This window comes from Mustela lutreola, chromosome 5, assembly GCF_030435805.1.
Source record: "Mustela lutreola isolate mMusLut2 chromosome 5, mMusLut2.pri, whole genome shotgun sequence".
In the NCBI taxonomy this organism is placed as follows: Eukaryota; Metazoa; Chordata; class Mammalia; order Carnivora; family Mustelidae; genus Mustela; species Mustela lutreola.
Window position 1 is genome coordinate 84,679,125 of NC_081294.1, and position 20,065 is coordinate 84,699,189.

Here is a 20,065-nt window from a genome sequence, read left to right on the forward strand (position 1 = left end):
GTAGACTTCCCACTGAGCATGGAGCCCAGTGTGGGGCTTGATTCCAGGACCATGAGATCATGAACTGAGCCAAAACCAAGAGCTGGCCACCCAACCCGCTGAGCCATCCAGGCATCCCTATGGTAACAACTTCTACAACTATAGTACAATGGTGAAACCAGGAAATTATCATTGGTATAGCACAAACTACAGAGTTGGTTCAGAGGTCTCCGGTTTTTACATGTACTGATTTGTGGCAACTGTCTCTCTTAACTCTGTTTATTCCTCAGCGAGCACTGCTATTATAGGGTGGGGTAGAGTACAGAGCACACCGCACTTTCTAAGGATAAACACATACCTGCTTTGAAAAATCACATTACTTATCACTCATATGGTAACAAATTGGTAGGAAGTTATCTCATCCTTCCAAAATTACTGGTAATGATGAGCTTGAGTTGGCTTGTACCAACTCTGAGGGCCAATTGTTAAATATTCTAGAATTTTGTCATTGGTAGTTTGAAATCAGCCACGGTAAAAATGTTTATCTTCGAGACATCTGCCAAGAGTATAAATCAAGACTTCCCCTCTCTTCTGACAGTCTGCTTTCCAGCATACCACTGTTCACACAGCATTTACAGTTGGTCTTGGCTAATCCTAGCTGTCCATACAATTCTTCTCATCTGGGTCTCACTGTAAAACCTTACTCCTGGTAAGACATCCCCTTATCATTCATGATGTTTTTTTCCCCTCAGGGTCGTAAAACAGGGCAGCTAGATAATCCAACAAAAAGGTTTTCTGTTAATGGATTCTAATACCTTAATATATGGCCTTTCTGGGTAACTCACTTCCATTTTGCCCAGAGACGTTCTCAGATATATATTTATTTTTAACTCTAGGAGAACGTGTGAGGGCATGTGAAAGATAAGCAGCAGAAAAGTTGTTTGAGGGTGGAAGGAGCAATGCGGCAGGCAGCTGTGGGTTTCACGCAAAAGCAAGAACAGCCCTGCCTTGACTGCCTCAGTCCTGTCCTTCTTTCTGTGGAGCTACAGGGAGTCACGGGGCCCTCTCTGTTAAGGAAGGTGACGGGAATGGGGAAGAGAACTGAGTTTTAGACTTCAAAAGAGGTAGAAGGCCAAAGAGATTCTTTGCAGGTAGCGGTGTGAATATATAAACTTTTATTTAGGGAAGGGCCATATCCTTCCATCTTCAGTTAACATGTTAGCTATGTTTCTTCTTAACTGTTAATATTGTTGAAGAAGAAGAATTCAAGTAAGTAAACTTGAAGCTCTAATTGCCTTTAGAGGTGATTCATGAATGGGGCACCATGCCACCTTGCAAGTAGAAGGGGGTACCAAAAAGTTGTACAAAGTGGAAGGTTTTCACAGGAGAGCAGGTGGGGCAAGGAAGTTATTGGCAAAAAGAAAGGAAGGAGTGTTTCAAGCAAAGTCATTTTCCTTAGGGAGACATGCAGGGAGTCTTATCATGCAGATGACCTCATCTTCCTTTGAGGGGTGGAGGTGGGGATGGAGAAGGCCCACATGACAGATTACCTCATTGGTGCTGACCAGAAAATTCCTGACTGACATGTTAAGGCTACACTTCTGGGGGTGCAGGGGAGTTGAAACTGTAGTTAGGTTAGGTATTAAGCCCCTGTTTGGTGACCTGGGCTAGCATAAGTGACTCCATCTTAGGTCTCTGTTTTCTTTTTAATAGTACATTAATTGTAGGAGCGCCTGGGTGGCTCAGTGGGTTAAAGCCTCTGCCTTTGGCTCAGGTCATGATCCCAGGGTCCTGGGATTGAGCCCCGCATCAGGTTCTCTGTTCAGCGGGGAGTCTGCTTCCCCCCACCCTCTGCCTGCCTCTCTGCCTACTTGTGATCTCTTTCTGTCAAATAAATAAATAAAATCTTTAAAAAAAAAGTACATTAATTGTCGACAAATAAATAAATAAAAACAAAAATGTAACTTTTCTATTCTGTATTCTCCCCCTTGTCTCTCTATGTTGTTCATTTAACAGACATTTGCAGACTAACTGTTGGAGGGGACCAAAATTTGCCACCTCTGATGTGTTTCTTTGGCATGTGGATTTCTTGGGTCTGATGATTTTTTAAGAACAAGAAGACTCAGCAAGAAACTTTGATTTTCTCCTAATTACCTAAAAGACTTTAGATAGAGTTCCTATTCCAATAAGGGAACTAACACCATAGACAAGTCCTGTACAATATGAACTAGATGTGGTAGACAGGGAGGAACGTGGCAAAGTGGAACTTCTTTCCATGCCCCCACTGTTTTTATATGGCCAAGGAAACATTTGCTTACTGGACCTTTACTCTTTTTCATCTTTCTGTGAATTGTCTTCCTTCTCTGTGAAGTCCCAGACCTCTACCCTCTTCTCCTTAATCATGGATGGCAAATAAGCCTCAACTGCCTGTCTATGGGCCTCCTATTCTTATGACGCCCCTGTGAGTTCTTAAATTTTATTTTCTCCTGTTAATCTGTCTCATGTCAATTTAACTCTTAGACCAGTCAGAAGAATCTTGAAGGGTAGAGGAATGGTTTTCCTCCCCAACATGTTTTATGGATAGACTAAGCCAGGTACTATGGGGGAATAGTAAATATTCTCTCAGCTCAAAGCCCACTGGTAGTACAGTATAGTGCAATGAGCACAAATGTGAGAGTTAGATCTGGATTCAAATTCTGACTCAGCCAATTGCTAGCTGAATAAACTTGGACAAACTACCAAGTTTTAATGTGTTAGTTTCTTCATTAGTAAATGCAAAGTTGTTAAGAGCATGAATGATAATAATAAGCCCCAACTCTATAGGGATCATTTTTTTTTTTAAGATTTAATTTTTTCAAGTAATATCTACACCCAGTGTGGGGCTCACAACTTACAACCCTGAGATCAAGTGTTGCAGGCTCTAAGTATGGAGCCCACCAGGTACCGATGTATGGGGTATTTTATGTAGCTTAATAATGTTTTATTTTATCTCACTTTAACTTAATCCTTATCATAACTTTGCCAGGTAAGTTGTATTATTTCCATCTTATAAATGAGAGATTTGAGCCAGAGACATTCATTAACTTGATCAAGGTCATAGAGCTAATGGGGAACAATGTTGGAATTCATAAGATCACTCTAGAGGCCATATGGCATATGAAAAAGCTTATAAAAATTCCTAGATGCATACTAGGGGCTCAGCCGTTGTATATTGTTATTCACTTTATTTATAATTAATTGTTAGTTATATTGATGATTATATTAATATAATTACATATTACACAAGGTTCTATAATGTATCATACAATGCCTTAATTATATGAATTAATTACATATATATATATATATATATATATATATAGGGAAAGTTCACTAAATGTGGAATCAGATTATCTGAGCCATGTCTTGGCTCTGCTATTTGTGACTTCTGCCAATAGGGAAATCATGCAAATATTCTAGTTTACACACAGGCATTCTTGCCACATGGTAGCTGTTCAATAAATGTGCAAAAATAAAAAAATTAAAAAATGAATAAGCAAATGAATAAATGTTTAAGATCAATTCGGATCTTAAAAAGCAACTCTCCTTGTAACGTACACAAAGAAAAACTGACAGGGACATCCGAGCTCACGATGCAGCGGACCACAGAGGGTCCCCACAGTGCCTCGCTGTGGTACCAAGAGGTACTGCAAGAGCATCGCGCAGGCTTCCCCAGTCGCGCCTAATCCTTGGTATGTTGCCAGGGATTTGCCCAGCTACTTACTTGTTTGCTCCCCGTCTACACCCAATTAACTCTTGCCCAAGCAGGAAGACTCTTGCTTGGTCCTACACATAAATCACTGCTTATTCACTGAACATTGCGATATTCTGGTCGCATATGTTTTTCTTGGTTTTGTCAGAGCAGCAGGAGTCAGGGCTGTGAAAGCAGGTATGTTGTAGTAATATTCTTTCATACATTATGCTCTTGTATTATCCTTTGTACTTTTCCCTTTCACACCTACAAAGTTCTTCAAACCTCACAAATAATCAAAATGTGAGTTCTGGAGCCTGTCAGTGACTGCGCCCTTGCACACTGGTCACGCATTAAAACTTCTGGTACTCATCTTGCTACACGTCTCATGTAACTCTGACAACAGCCCAACAAGGAAAAGGATTTTATTCTCTTCCTTTTACAGAAAAGGGAGGCTTGGAATGAGTCAGTAACATACCTAGCAGCAGAGGTGGGACTGGGGCCGAGTCTGCTGGTCTTCCAGACACATAATGTCTCTCATAGCAGAAAAAAAAAAAAAGATAAATAGGTCATAAAGAGAAAAGAACAACATGATTGTGTCTCTGCTTTACTTTCATCTGTAATTATAAGATAATGGGAGCACCTGGCTCATTTTGAACTGTGCTTTCCCATAGCAGCCCCTATACAACCAGGGGGACCCAGTCCTAAGAAGCAGGGATGCTTTGTCAATTACACAGTGACTTACAAAATGCTGTTTATGGTTAAGAATGGCAGCCTGGTGAAATAAAAGCATATTTAGATCATGCTTTGTGCAAACAAGAATTGTTGCTGTTTTTCAGGCTTCTTGGGAGGTAAATGTGTTTTAAGGACAAATCCCCTATTTTTTTTTCAAGAATTCCTTTATGAAACATAATACGCTTTGGCAAAGATATTTAAAACATAATACTGTTATTAAAAAAAAATGCAAGTGCATTCACATAGAGAAACTCTAGACAAAATAACATACCTTCCCTCGACAGTTCCCTGGGGAGAGCTTGCTTCAGAGGTGGAGAATTAGGGAGTGAATCTGATGAACTGCCTTGACCCCTTTTGTCTGGTGTCTGAGAGAGTTTGGAATACTTGGAGACTGTGTAATTGGTCGCCAAGTTTCTCTGAGCCTTTGTGCTTGCAAATGAATTTGCTGCCTGGGTAAAGACAAAAACTCAGCCTCCCTGAAGTGAAGGACAGGCTGCAAAAACCAGAATGGTGAGAAAACATAGTAGGAGAGTGGGAGAGGCGGTGCCTCTGTTCAGATGATTACTTTCACATTGGCGTGTGGAAGAGAAACACAAAACCAAGGCACACAAAATACCGCGAAACATCAGCTAAAGATTTTCCTTGAGCCAACACTCTTTCCTAGAGTTTTGGATAAATGCTTCCCTCTTGTGGTCAGATGGTAAAATGCAGGGGGGATGGAGAACTTGAACCAGGATAAGGTGAAGGGAGCAGGGAATTTTTTTTTTTTTTTTTTTTTTTTTGCATATATTTTCTGAAGAGATTTTGGTTTAAGGAATAAAACTCTCCTTCCAAAAGAAAGAGAGGGAAAAGAAAAAAAAAGGAAAAAAAAGGAAGGAAATAAGAAAACATACAAAACGTCAGAAAAAAACAACAAAATAACTCTCCCCCAAAATGGCCCAGTTTACCTATTTCCACTTCCATGGAGACTTCTTTTATCAGCTAAGCAAGAAGTGATTCCTCCCTCCACAGCCCCATACATGAACAACAGAATCAGAATAAATGAGTGAGACACGGCTGGGTAGTCGGGACAATGTGACACACTCAAGACTGGAAGCTGAAAAAGGCATAGTCTCTGCCCTCAAATAGCTCAGACTTCATTGGGGGGATGGTGGGATCAAACAGAGTGAGTGATTTTAATATACACAGCAAATGACAAGCGAGGTACACACAAATGCTTTGGGAGAACAAAGGGTATTTTGTTCAACTCTTGAAGACGGTGATGCCTAAGCTGAATCTGTAAAGATAAGAGTTATTCAGGACATCAATGGCCATGCTAAGGGGAGTGTGAGCTTTGTTTTCTGGACTTCCTTTAGCTCAAATAGCGGCTTTATATTGGCCGCAGTGTACCCCAGTTCCCACTCCCCTATTTATGTTACATATTTAGTCCAATAAGCATTTGAGAATTAACCCCAGGTAGGCATGGGAAACCAAGAAGAGATTTTAATGATGAGAACAACCTGGCCCGATCTATACATTAAATCAAGCTGGAAACAACAGGTAGGGTATATTCATTATTTTTCTATTCGTTTTTTTTTTTTTTTTAAGCTCTTCACCCAATGTGAGGCTTGAACTCATGACCCTGAGATCAAGAGTTCCATGCTTCCCCACTGATTGAGCCAGTCAGGTGGCCCTGCAGGGCATATTCAAAGAGGGCACAGCTGGAAGCAGTTATTTTACCAGGAAGCTGCTGCAAGGATTCAGGTGAGACACTCTTAGTAGATGCGATGAAGAAGAGAAGACCTACAGGCGGGGGAGGGCTAAAGTCACTGGAACGTGTAAAAGATTGAATGTGGAGGGTGAGGGAAATGCTGAGAGAATGAGGGCTATGAATCCATGAAAATCCATCTCTCACTAAGTTAGGGAACAGGGATGGAGCAGGTCTGGAATGAAAAAAATTAACTCAGAATACTTTGGTTTCGTCATGGCCTTTAGTCATCCTGGATTGACCACCCCCCCCCCCCCTTTTAAAGATTCTATTTATTTATTTGAGAAAGAGAGAGCAGGAGTGAGGGAGGGACAGAGAGAGAGAAGGAGAAACAGACTCCCTGATGCAGAGTTTGATCCCAGAACCTTGAGATCATGACCTGAGCCAAACAAAGTCAGCCTCCTAACCCCTGAGCCACCCAAGCGCCACCTGGATTAAGTTCTATTTCATTGTTCCCAGGCCTCATCTGTCTTACTTTAAGTTCATCAGGAGCAAGGACTGTATCTTGTCTCGATATTCCTTAAATGCCTTTTGAAAAAGTACTCTTATCAAATTACTTAAAATGTCATTTTTACACAAATAAGTAAATATGCATCAAAGTGTTATGTACGTCATTAGTTAAAGAAACCAGGTGAACACCTAAGCTGGTTCAAGAAAGGTTTGAAGAACGGGATAAGATAGGCTGAACTCAAGGCAATATGTGGGAAACCAGGTGGGTGAATTTGTACACAAGACAAAATCCTAATCTTTGGGCTTGTCTTTTTCTATCAAGCTGAAAAAAACAAAAAAGACAGGTCACACCTTACCAACTTTCTGCAAGTTGGTCTTTAACTGTACCAGGTTGTGAAACATTGAGTCTCTCATGATCGTGGCATTTGCCCTGGAGCAGATAACTTTCCAGCTGACGTGTTAGAAATCCCCTCTAAAATGAAATTGTCAAGATACACACTCATAACTTTGTCTTATGCTTACTTAGGGTATTTTTCTATATACTTTCCTATAGTAGCTCTAAGAATACTTCCTGTGCATTTTTTAAAAGATTTTATTTATTTATTTGACAGAGATCACAAGTAAGCAGAGGCAGGCAGAGAGAGGGGAGGAAGCAGACTCCCTACTGAGCAGAGAGCCCGATGCAGGGCTCGATCCCAGGACCCTGAGATCATGACCTGAGCCAAAGGCAGAGGCTTAACCCACTGAGCCACTCAGGTGCCCCCCTCCTGTGCATTTTTACAATTTTCAGTTTATTTCCCATGCTGTATAAACATAGATTTGAGGTGGTATAAATTACAGGCAAAATTAAATTAAAAGCCAAACAATAAAATCAATGAAGTAAAGAGAAAATAGAAAGACTTGATAGTATGCCATAATTAAATTTTAGATTCGTTCGTGCATTTCTAGGTAGTAAAGGCAAAATAATTTATACAGTAAGTTATCTCGTATTATAACAGAATAAAAATCCTGTTTATGAGGTGGTTCTTATTTAGTTTTGTGTTTCCTCCTCCTCCAAAATTCTTTAAAAAAAAAAAAAAAAGTGTCTTATGGAACTTCACATAGATGACCCAGAGGTAGTGGCCCCTGTCGTCAACATTTTGTAGTAACTGCAGGCACAGATTACCAGTGATTATTTGTTATAGACCCTTTTGGTCAAAACCAATAACTTCATCCTTTTAAGTGCATTTGCATGCAAAAAAAAAAAAAGTATTCAAAACAGATTTTTATGTGGATCATTTTCAGTGAGAAAAAACCCTACAACCTCACATTCCATATGTAACTGCTAAGTTGCTTAAATAAAAGAAGCACGATTCGTCAGCCATTTGGCACAAACATTTACCATGAGGTAGGTACGCATTCGACCGCATATCTGTCCCTCTGCCACTGACTGTGCTGGCTCACCGGGAGGTAAGAGGTAGGGCTGCATCCGGAGAGGGCAGGCTCCTCTCCCGGGGAATTGTGGGAGGAAGTGCCTCCCATCCCCCCGCACTCTTTCGGGGGAGACAGGGGCGGGGTCCTTTGTTCTTGAGCTAGGAGAAGTCATTTGAATTGCTGACATGATGGCCTATTTGGGTTATGTATCAGAATTAAAGTCATAAAAACAGAGCTTTTCATTTATAAAATTAGACTCCATAATAGTAGTTGCCTATTTCATGGCATGTTGCTACGCTTGGTACCTTTTTCAGAGATGCTGAGTCAGTTGGCATTCTTCGTTGGATAATATCCATAGTGATGTTTTGAGGGCTGCAGCTGTTTCATTCTTCTCTGTTTTGAAGGTTTGACTTGGCACACAAGGGGTCCTATAAAGGAGTAACAGAAGGTTGTAATGAACTGATGAGCAATGCTTTTTGCTAAAGCACTTAAGTTACCACAAGAGCACAAGTTAAAGATAAATGGGTACAACTGAAAGAAGAAACTTAGTGTGGGTTTTTTAAGCCCACCCACAAATACCAATATTATTTTTAGAAGCTTTTTTTTTTTTAAGATTTTATTTATTTGCAAGAGAGAGTGAGAGAGAGAAAGAGAGCACAAGCAGGGGGAGTGGCAGAGAGAGAAGCAGACTCCCCATGGAGCAGGGAACCCGATGCAGAGCTGGATCCCACGACTCTGGGATCATGACCTGAGCCGAAGGGAGATGCTTAACCGACTAAGCCACCCAAGCACCCCCTTTTTTTAGTAGTTCTTAACAATGACCTACAACACTGTACCTCATATTGTGCCATCTTGGTTCTTTGTTTCATGCATACATGGACTGTTTCCCACATTCATCTGTAAGCTCTTTGAGGGTAGACCCACGTATGCCAGTCTGTAAGGACTGGTCCATAATGGATGCTCACCCGATACATACTTGTTAACTTGCTACCTCTAGTGGTTCTCTATGGTAGGGGAAAAAGGTAGGTGGATACAGGAAAAGAAGTAATATCTAGAATAAGGATGACGAATACCTGGCAAGGTTCTCTCCCAAATTATACTCAGAGCAGGAATGCTAAACGATCATGGGTCTCTCCTCAAATGTGTAAATTCTGCCTTGGACTCTTCCCCATAGTGCTCCTGGCAGGTACAATAAAAATTCAGAGTGAATAGATGAGGAGAAATCCATTTACTCTTCTTGATGTAGAGTTTGATCACTGACATTATGCTGATGGCTCTGATTCTGCTTAACCTTATTTGTCAAAAGTAGGTAAGAGGACAGTTAAACAAAACAAAAGCAAAAACCTATGCAAGATAAAGTTTTAAAAAATGCAGCTTGTTTTATTTTTATATAAACTAAAACACCAGAGCTCATTGGTTCCTATATTAAATACATAAATTATAAAATGACCATTCATAAAACTTTACATACAATAAATTGATTCCAGTCTCTACGGTAATACATACAGTGCATGTACATGTTCAGTGTACTTCAGGGGATCATTCTGGTGAAACTCAGTCAATTGATATTTTTCTCCCATTAATAAACAAGCACTGAACCAATAGATGGAGTCATGCTAATGAGATGGAGATAAAGAACCCCAAATGAGGCAGTTGATCAGATGAAAGCTCTGAGAAATTGGTCCCCTGGTTACATTAGCACAGGAGGCATCTGGGAATCAAGTATTCAAATACATTGGGTCTCTTCTTGAGTCCCCATAGAGTTGGATCTCGAAGGCTAAAACATGCATGAACCCTTGTTGGAATGAGATTTCTAGCTGATAAAATTATGGGAATTTTGGGTAATATTAATACTGTAGGTTGTACTAAACTTTCTGTTGCTCTTCCTAGAAAACCACTGGCATCACTACCAGGCTGGTTTATGGGGCTGGGTAATTGGAAAGCCAATGAGTAGTTCCTTGCCTCAGTCAACAACAGGGAATTGTGGTTGTGAATAGAAGGTAGAGGAGGACAGAGAAGAGGCAGGGAAGGAGAAGAGCACAGACACCAGATGCTAACAAAAAATATGAGTTACTTAGCAGCATAGAAAAACCCCTTCCTTAAGTCCTCAATCCTAGGACAGAAGTACACATTAAGTAAGCGCTCACACCATCACCTATGTACAGAATATATATGTTTTTATATGTACATTACATATCTATAAAAGTGTTTGAATTTTGATCTGTCTCATAGGAAGTTACTACAGTGAATTGGGGGGGAAATAGGCACATTTTGTGAGATGTCAATCAAATATAAGTGATTGCTCTTATTGATGGATGCTGGGGATGTGCTTTTTGGAAACTGCATTACCCACACTCGAGCGAGTTTGTAGAGTCTTGACTTTAGGCAAAATTGGACTCAAAGTTGTTTATCTACACATTTCCATCCTCCAGAACTTTGATATAACAAGGATGGAAATAAAAGCAGGGTGCAAAGACCTTAATGCAAAAACACAAATGCAAACACAGGGAACTTCACCGAATCAGTCCCTGCCACCTCTGAGCATGATACACTAGGTTGAATATAGCAAATTATAACCTATTTTTGACACATTACTCCTTGGAATAGATCTTTAGTAACTTGATTAAACACTGGACTTGAACTTTCAAACAGCAGAAGGTTTATTTAAGAAGAGCCAAATTAAATGGCAGCAAAGGAATGTGAATCTTCCTTGTCCAGTACTGAAATGGAGTTAGAGGATCAACTCCAACTTTCTCTTATGTATGAAGCTTATCACCAATACACCTGAAATTCAGTCTCAAGGTAATATAAAGAAGTGACAACGCAGTTGAACGGGAAGAAAACTTTAGTCCTTTAAGACCTTGTGACCTACTTTTTTCCCTTTAAAAAAGTATCAACTTAAGGAGAAGCCTGGGCCCTTCCTGGAAGTATCAACTCATGACATAAAGTCATCTAAGATTTGCTTTGATTATTGATCTTCCAGAAGTTATATTGAACTTTTTCAACACCCTAAATGTATATGTACACACACACACACATATACCATGTATACATGTATATATATACATACATACATAGTGCCACTCTTTGAAAATAAAAAAAATGCAATTAAGTATTTAAAAATGTCTATGCTGTCCATCTACTTTGATGTAACATAACACACATGATCCAATTATTTAAACATCAACACAAAAATGATATCATTTTTATAGTTCCCATGAAAACCTAAGCAGTTTTTCAAACACTTCCTTTTTAAACAATGAAGATAAGAATTACATTGAAGACATTAAACATGTGAATTACACAATGGGTTTACAGAAAAAGTTGACAATAAATAGGCAAAAGGAACAAGTTTATCAAAGATTTATTATGAACAAAAATTTAGTTGAAATTAAATACTGTAGCAAAAATTATTTGGCAAAACTTTACTTCTCCCATACTAGTAAAGAATAAATGTTCCCTTTCAGCTCCAGTGATGACCCATGAACCCTCTACATCATCTCTATCCTACTGAAGAACCAGGCCACCTATGTGAACGGTTATTTGTGAGTGGAAGAAAAATCAAAGCAAAATTTATTCTTCCACCCCTAAAACCTTACTACTGGCAGGTTTGACACAGGTTAAAAGCACATTCAAATGTGTTTCCTAAAATAAAATTTTGGTGGCATTAAAGAAAAATGGTTAGACAGTCAATTTAATAATAGAGGCTTTTTCTAGTATGATAGCCAAATATAGTTTTCAATTTTGTTTTTCTTTCCTTGTGAAAATTTTCCTGTCCCGAATAACTATCCAAATTGGGGCTTTCCTTTTTTTGTCAAACTATTCTTTAATATCATTAGTTACATTTATTTTCCAAGAGATGAATACTTTGATAAGAAAAATTAACTAAATGAACCCTGAAGAAAGTCATCCTGACCACTACTAACTTATTGGCCAAGTATGTCAGGGTAGTTCAGATACAGAAATTAAACATCAGCGTGGGGATTATGTACTCTCTGTAAGAAGTGGGCCCACATTCAGCCTCTCCATTACTCATGAGATACCCTTTACTATTGCTGAACATAATATGCAAGGGAAACATTCATTTAAATAGGATTCATTTCTGTAGATCCATGAGTCAAACATACCTTTATAATTTTGTTGATGTTCTTATAATTGTTGAAGTGAATAACAGAGATGTATTTATCAAAATATTTAGCCTAATCCAATGGTATGTAAACTTTGAGGATCAGGACTAAGACTTGGTAAAAACATACCCTTTTAGCCTAAAATCTAGAGAACTTTGCTCATTTCCTGAAGGCTAAACAAAAAGTATGAATCCCTCCCTTTTGCATTTGTCCTAAATGTATCTAAAGCTGCTTAGATGGTCATCCTAACTGTATTGCTTGTGTGTGATTTTCTATGTGTGTGATACAATCAGATTTATAGCAGATAAGGTACACAATCAAGCCACACTGTTTTTACAGATGTTTCTAGTCATTTAAATCAAAGTCAGTGCTTGGATATAAAATTTAGCATACAAGTTTCTTGGTGGGAAAAGCAAGATGAAGAGAAGGAAAGCAGGTTTGACATAGCAGATGGAGTATGGATTTGCACAGACAGACCCTGGATTGTCCACTAAAGAACAGAAGAGAAAAGTTGAAGAGGGAAGAGTAATTGATTCTCTTCCACGTACTCTGAGATCAGAAAGGGTTGGGTCACAGACTGTAGCGTAGTGCCACATTCTTTAACATTGCCTGCACAACGAATGTGCTCTTCATACCAAGTAAAGAAACTACCCAGTTGAATAAAAAACCCAGCAGGATGATTATTTTGTATATTCCCAGTAGGACCCATTACTGTACATCTCTCCAAAATGAAAGGGATGATCAGACTAATTATGTGATACTATCAGTAGATTCCACACTTTAATTTCAGAGTTGGCTCTCCTGTGACTAAAGTGTTTCTTCCTTATCATGGCATGCATACACAATAAGGAGAGCTACGAGATACTTCTCAGGGAAATGACGTTCTTCGGTCTTGCTCAAAAACATGAGATGATCTGTTTACTATAGGTTATCAGAGATCCCAGCTCTGGATCTCCCAACCTTTATTGCTAGCGATATCCCAGGTAGTTCAATGGGAAAGCTTCAGTGCTGCGGTGCTTAGATTTAATAAAACTGAAGCACTATTTTATTATGTGGGGGACTTTTTCTCAACAATACAAGAAAGTCAAATAATACAGCAGTCATAATTTTACAAAGCACTTTGTGCTACTTTAAGCACCTCTTGTTCCAGAATTGAAAAAACAAAACAAAACCTTTATGAAAAAGCATTTAACCTCATTTTGCAGATGAGGAGACTGAGGCACAGAGAGGTTAAGTGACTGGGCCAAAGACACCTGGGTCAGCAGAAAAGAGGACAGAACACAGGACCCTCAGCATTCTAGCCTTTCTTGGCCTATTCTTCAGTTCGTGTTCTGGCTTGGAAAATGCCAGCGTTAAAAACCAAAGAATAAGATACGGAACTCACGTATGGAAGGATTTGTGTAGCATTTCATTAGAAAGAGTTTCTGGCTCCCTACACACATTCTTTATGCATGGGAAATCTAGCCCTGTAAATAAAACCTTGACAATTTGAAAAATTGAGGCTGTTTTGTTATCTACAGTAAATGAGGTGTTAAATTTGTTTTTCAGGAACATTTACTGGCTCTCGAGATGAATCCAAGACTCAGTATTACATAACTTAGGAAAAGTACCAGTCTTCTACTCTTCTCTGGTAGAAAACGACCTTATTGGTAACTTATGTTATTTCTATATAAAAAAAAAAGTAGAGCTGTCTTGTTGCTGTCGGCTCTCTGGGGGAAAAAATGTTATCAGTCTAAACGACAAGAGGTCAGAATGCTCTAGGCATATCAGGATACTTAAAAAAAAATCATAATTTTGTTGATCTTTTGCATCTCTGTGGCAAACTCAGCTGTTGGTAGAAGTTTACTTTTCACCTCTACTGTGTTTTTATTCAAACAGTATAACATATTTATTTGCAGGCAATTTTAAGCAGCCATTTGAAAACCAGTATTTTGGAAATGGATTCAGAGATATTCTCGGGCCCGCGTGCCCTAGAGATAGATGGTAGCATTGTTAACAGAACCGAGTCAGGGAACTTGTGATTTAGGGCATCATCTTCTTAATTTTCAATACGAATGAGATCAGTCTGTTCGTGGAGGAAGATAGATGTGGCAGAAGGCCAAGGCAGCATCAAATCTGCTTTTATTTCTTATGTTACATTCGCCTAGGTCCTCCGCCTTGTCGCCAGTTGAGTGGGGGTCATTGTGGTGCGCTCTCATCTGTCCTCTATGGAATGCATTCCACAAGCTCCACCTCTGGAAGAGAAACAAGCGGGAGACTGCTTTCCTTCCCATTCACATTGCAGACGGCTCTGTTCCTGAGTTTTAAACAATAAAGACAAAAAGCAAATCCCTGTAGTAAGAAACCAGACTTTTCAAATGAAACATTTTATTGTAAATAGCTCCTCATAGGTATTCCTCGTGCTTCATTCCCCACCCGCCCTTGTTTTTTCCTTTGTTTTGATTTTTGAAAATGTTTATTTCAGGACTAGTGTTTCCATGGGGTGTGGTGTTACATTAAAATGATCCCCCTGCACAGCAGGGGGAGAGTGTTTCTTTGTAACTTTGGTTCCATGCCCAAGACACATCTTTCCTTGATCTGCTGAAACTGTTTCCATTGCTGAACTTTTTCTTTACACAATATACGTTTATAGTTCTTTTCTTCTGGTTTGACATATACATGTTTCATTAAATGCAGCATATATTGTAGATTTTCAACAGGGTCATGTGGGAACTGTCAAGTAAGAAACCTTGAATAATGGCTTTAAAATACACAGTTGTAGTCCTGGCTACAGGGTAGTTCTTAGCTTTTGATCTCCCTCTCACTGTTGTAAACATTTCTGCCATCTTTGAAGGTCTAGAAGCATTTGCCTTTCTGGGGTCTTATCCGTGTTTTCGGTTACTCTGAAAAACAGGGAAAATTCTTAAATCACCATTGCTGTCATTAACTGAAGCAGGAATAAAATTATTTTTTTAAGGAAAAAAATTATTCTTTACCACCTCTTTGAGCTCTACTATCTAATCCAAGTTACATAAACGAAGTCTCTAAGCTCAATCCCTTTAATTTTAAGTGAGAAAAGAGAACAATTTATTTCAAGGGTTATATCTGCATGGAAAGTGACGAACAGGTCTTATTTCATAGTAAGTGGCCTGACATATAAGCAATTATCATAGTAGCTTTTACTTCTGGGGCCTTCCAAGACAACACCTTAGAAGCTCAAATGAATGATCATACCCCCAAAATTAAATATAAAATTACAAAACATAAAATTATTTTAAAAGCAGATCTTGTCTATCTATGCCTTTCAGTGACTTACATTTATGTCATATTTCCTCCTCAACAATTGTATCCAGTGGCATGTAGACTCCACTCTGAGGTCTTGACCTGGGGATTCCCTGGGAAGTATGCCATATGGGTTTCTTAATTGGCTCCAGAGATGTTCCTGAAAAGGTACTTCCCTGGACTATACCAGTTAGAACTCCTAGCCCTATTTCTCTTTAAGTCTCTGTGCCTGAGTTTTAAACTTGGTTAGATGTTAAGGATATAATACTTTCTTCCCCCCAAAAGCCAGAGATGGCACAAAGGATGTGCTATCATGCGCTGCTCAAAGACTTGGCCTTTACAGCCTCAATAACATGGATGGAGAAAACTGGGATTTCCAGTTTTGGACACTGTATGTCCAATGACAAGTTATTTCAATTCTCTAAGCCTTCATTTCTCCATCTGTAAAACAAAAATACTAATTCTCTAGCAGGACTTTACTGGTGCTGCAGAAATAGTGATCAATATCCAAAGTGGTGGGAGGCAATGCAGTTAGTACCCCAGGAGATTTCCAGTCCACCAACTAGAGGCAAATGAAAGATTCAAAAGAATTCTTGCCATTAGCACCAGTCAGAAATATCTGGAATTCATATTTGCAGAGGCATGTTGCTCCTAAAGACTAGATTAGACGTGAGTGAAAGAGTGATAGGGTCACAGAGGAGGACCAGTGGGAAGGAAGTACAGTGGGTTAGATGTAGGTGGGAGAGACTGCTGGTACTTATACAAATGAGACTCACATTCTAGTGTTCAAATACAGAGCAATGCTCACCTATTGCACATCTTTCTTTGTCTATCTGGGCAGAGAACTGGACAGGGATGGCAGGGCAGAGATAAGGCAGGAGATGCATTCCCAACAAGATGTTGTGGCTGGGAGCACCAATGCTGAGATCCAGAGAAGCAATGGAAGGGCTTGGGTCTCAGCCAGTCAGGGAATAATGCTGTGGGCACACCCTGCACAGCTTCTGAAGAACTCACACATATGTTCCCCCAAATGGCCAGTCTTTCATCACCTCTCATAGAAAGGACATCAGCACTGATAACTGCCAGAGAAAAGCATCAACCACCAGGGGGAGAGTCACAAACACTGTCAATGCAGTTGAGAGACATGTACTCTTTTTTTTTTTTTTTTTTTTTATCAGAGAGAGAGAGGGGGAGAGAGCAAGCACAGGCAGACAGAATGGCAGGCAGAGGCAGAGGGAGAAGCAGGCTCCCTGCTGAGCAAGGAGCCCGATGTGGGACTCGATCCCAGGACGCTGGGATCATGACCTGAGCCGAAGGCAGCTGCTCAACCAACTGAGCCACCCAGGCGTCCCGAGACATGTACTCTTTTCCCTCTGCCTCTTCCCTGCCCTCCACGAGAACCAAGCTTTGAACAGGGAAGAAATGAGATTAGATGGACTCGGAGGTTGAATTTTAAACTGAGCCAGACTTTAAAGAACTGAAAAACTGGGGAGCCAGCTTGAGATTTATTAAAGAATAAGAGGAAAATTAGAACCTGAGTGAAAGCCATGTTTTGAGAAAAATAGATTATGTTCATATTTATATCCCACTGAGATAAGAGCCCCAAACAACTGGCTACAACTGTAATACTCTTATATTCCCTGGTAGAGAAGAAAACTGATCTTAACGTACATAAAATATGCTTTAAGGTGTGTGTTTGTGTATAATATATGTACATATAAAAATATATATAGTGTATGTGTATTTGTATGGATAGAATAAATATGTAAACACAGAAGGGCAGTCTCCCAGAATATTAAATTTGTGTACAGTGAGTATCTGTAAAGGAGCTGGGAACAGAGCCACATTTATTCAGATGGGCATTGTGAATAACTGAAGTCCCATCCAATGGGCCACCATCAATGACCAATTTTCAGTGAACCAAAGGCACACTGTAACAAAAATTGTAGAGAACATACATTCGCTTTTGATTGACAAGGCCCTTGGGATATGACAGAACCTCAGGAATTCCTATGAGTGGGTTGCTTTAACATCACCGAGCTTTAGTTTCCTCCTCTGCCACACAGCGATTGCAGCTACCATTTCTGAGAGTTTACTACATGCCAGCAGACCGTAAGTGAATGAGCACAGTGATGTAATGTCTGACTTGTGATTCCAGTATCCAAGTACCTACTACACTGCCTGGTTCACAGATGACACTTAGCAAATATGAGTTGGGTTTAATGGACTGGCTACTTATGTTCACTGTTCTTTAGGGTTTTCTAACTGCTAGAAGTTATAGTTTTGATCCTTTATGGGCCACATATTTAGAGGTATATTGAGTCACAAACTATAGCTACCTCCTGATCCCTAGTTATCATAAAGAACCCCAAATCCTGGACAGCAGTCACTCCCTCTTCCTGCTTCTGAGGTCTTTGTAAAGGGCACCATCACCCAATAAACTGTACCATCCAGACCCCTACGGGTCTTCCTGACATCTTTCATTTCATATCCCTCATATACAATTTATCATATGGTAAAATAGTCAATAAAGGGTAGCTTTATTATTACCTCCATCTTACAGATGAGGAACCCGACCCTATAGTTGGGTTAAGAGAATCCTAGTGGGAAAGACATAATGATAAATTAAACAAAACTGAAGTCAGAGATCAGAGCAGGCTTCCCTGAGTCGCTGCTTTTACACTGACATGGGTAGGACAAATGGATATTAACTAGTTGATGGTTGTGTGGGAAAGACATTCCAAGTGGACAGAAGCACATCTCATAATGCATGATCCAAGACAGAATGCTTACTGTGTCCTAGGAACTTGGCTTTTAATGAGTCTTTCTATATGCCATGTACTATACTGGTTGCTTTACTTATATAATGTCATTTAATCCCTAGAGAAGTAGTAGAGGCTATCACTTGCTAATCTTTTATATTAAGAAATTAATATTTATAGAGGCATAATAATATCTATTTTGTAGGATCTCTCTATTAAATAAAGTAATAGATATGAAATGCACTTGTCAACCACAAAAGAGATGTCTTCTTTCTCTTCTTCACCATAATACCATAACCATCATTAAGAAATATTTATGGATTGTCAATACAAGCTAGGCGCTATGTGGGCATTAGGGTTACAGGATGAATAAAATATGCATGGTCCTGGCCCTCAAGAACCTGGACAGAATGAGGAATACAGGCATTAATTGAGAAAAATGACAACAACAAGAACCAAAACAACCCAAATGCATGTAAAATTTGTCTGGGAGTACAATCAAGGAAGACTTGCCTGCGGGAGTCACAAGTGAGCTGGGATCTGAAGGATAAATGAGTAGATGTTTACTAGATAAATCAGGGCTGAAAGTACTGTGTGCACAAGGACTGCGTGGGCAAACCCCTGCAGTAGGCAGAAGGGACTAAGGCTCATCAAAGAAGCTTCTAGAGCAAGAGAAAGCCTGAGAGGCTGTTTGCAGTTAGACCATTCTGGGCTCTGTTTGGCCACATTAAAGGAATGAGATTTCACTCTAATGATGATGCTTTCCCAGGCAGGGGGCATGGTTAGATTTGTGTTTCCTAAAATTCACTCAGCTGCCATGTGGAGTGCGAATTATAAGAGCATCTAGAGAAGAAGCACTGAGCCAGGTGAGTAGGATATCACCACCATGGAGATGGGGGAGAATGTATTTATTCATGTATTCTTTCCTTTGTTCACTCTTTTTTTTTTTTTTTTAAAAGATTTTATTTATTTATTTAACAGAGAGATACACAGCAAGAGAAGGAACTCAAGCAGTGGAAGTGGGAGAGGGAGAAGCAGGCTTCCTGCCCAGCAGGGAGTCTGATACGGGGCTCCATCCCAGGATCCTGGGATCACTACCGGAGCTGAAGGCAGACGCTTAACAACTGAGCCACCCTAGCACCCCTATTCACTCATTCTTCAAGTTATTCTCCAAAGACACATAAAGAACAAATCAGATAGCCATCTTGTTATTATAGTCCCATCCTATCCAGGGCTCTGACCTAACATGTCACAAATCTGCTTTCTCAGTCATTTACCCAACCATTTACTCATTTATCTGTCTAGCCTTCAGTCCACCTGTCAACTTAAAATGTGTTCAGCACTTAGTATATAGAAGGCACTGCTGTAGACCTTGAACATACAAAGATCTATAAAGCATAAGCCCTAGTCTATGCTTTCTTAATAACCTAATCTATAAGACAGGGAAACAGCCTCAGTATGACTAGATGAAGATTAATGAATATATCTACATAAAGAAAGACTGATTGGGGCACCTGGGTGGCTCAGTCAGTTAAGGGTCGGCCTTTGGCTCAGGTAATGAACCCAGGGTCCTGGGATCAACCCCCACGTTGGGCTCCCTGCTCAGTGTTGAATCTGCTTCTCTCTCTCCCTCTGTCCCTCCCCCTGCTTATACTCTCTTCCTCTTTGTCAAATAAATAAAATCTTAAAAAAAAAAAAAAAAAGGAAAGAAAGACTGACTAACTGGCATACAATGATTCATCTTATCTGTTAACAATATAAGAGAATAAGGAACAAAATTTTTCATCTTAATAAATATAGTAGAGTCATATTGCCATTTATTTTCTGCAGGCCACCCCCAGGCCTTGGCAGGAGGGATTGA

At 39.7% G+C, this 20,065-nt stretch overlaps 1 protein-coding gene across 3 annotated transcripts in view; it reads right to left on the reverse strand.

Moving 5' to 3' along the window:
• Positions 1-10,690: 10,690 nt before the first annotated feature.
• Positions 10,691-20,065, reverse strand: part of JAKMIP2 (janus kinase and microtubule interacting protein 2) — a 175,537-nt gene continuing 166,162 nt past the window's right edge. For all 3 annotated transcript variants that reach the window (XM_059174984.1, XM_059174983.1, XM_059174982.1), the window contains one exon: positions 10,691-15,063. Coding sequence is in view for 1 of the 3 variants with exons in the window: in XM_059174983.1 (XP_059030966.1) it covers positions 15,043-15,063 (21 nt within the window). In the remaining 2 variants the exon portion in view is untranslated. The remainder of the gene's footprint in view (positions 15,064-20,065) is intronic.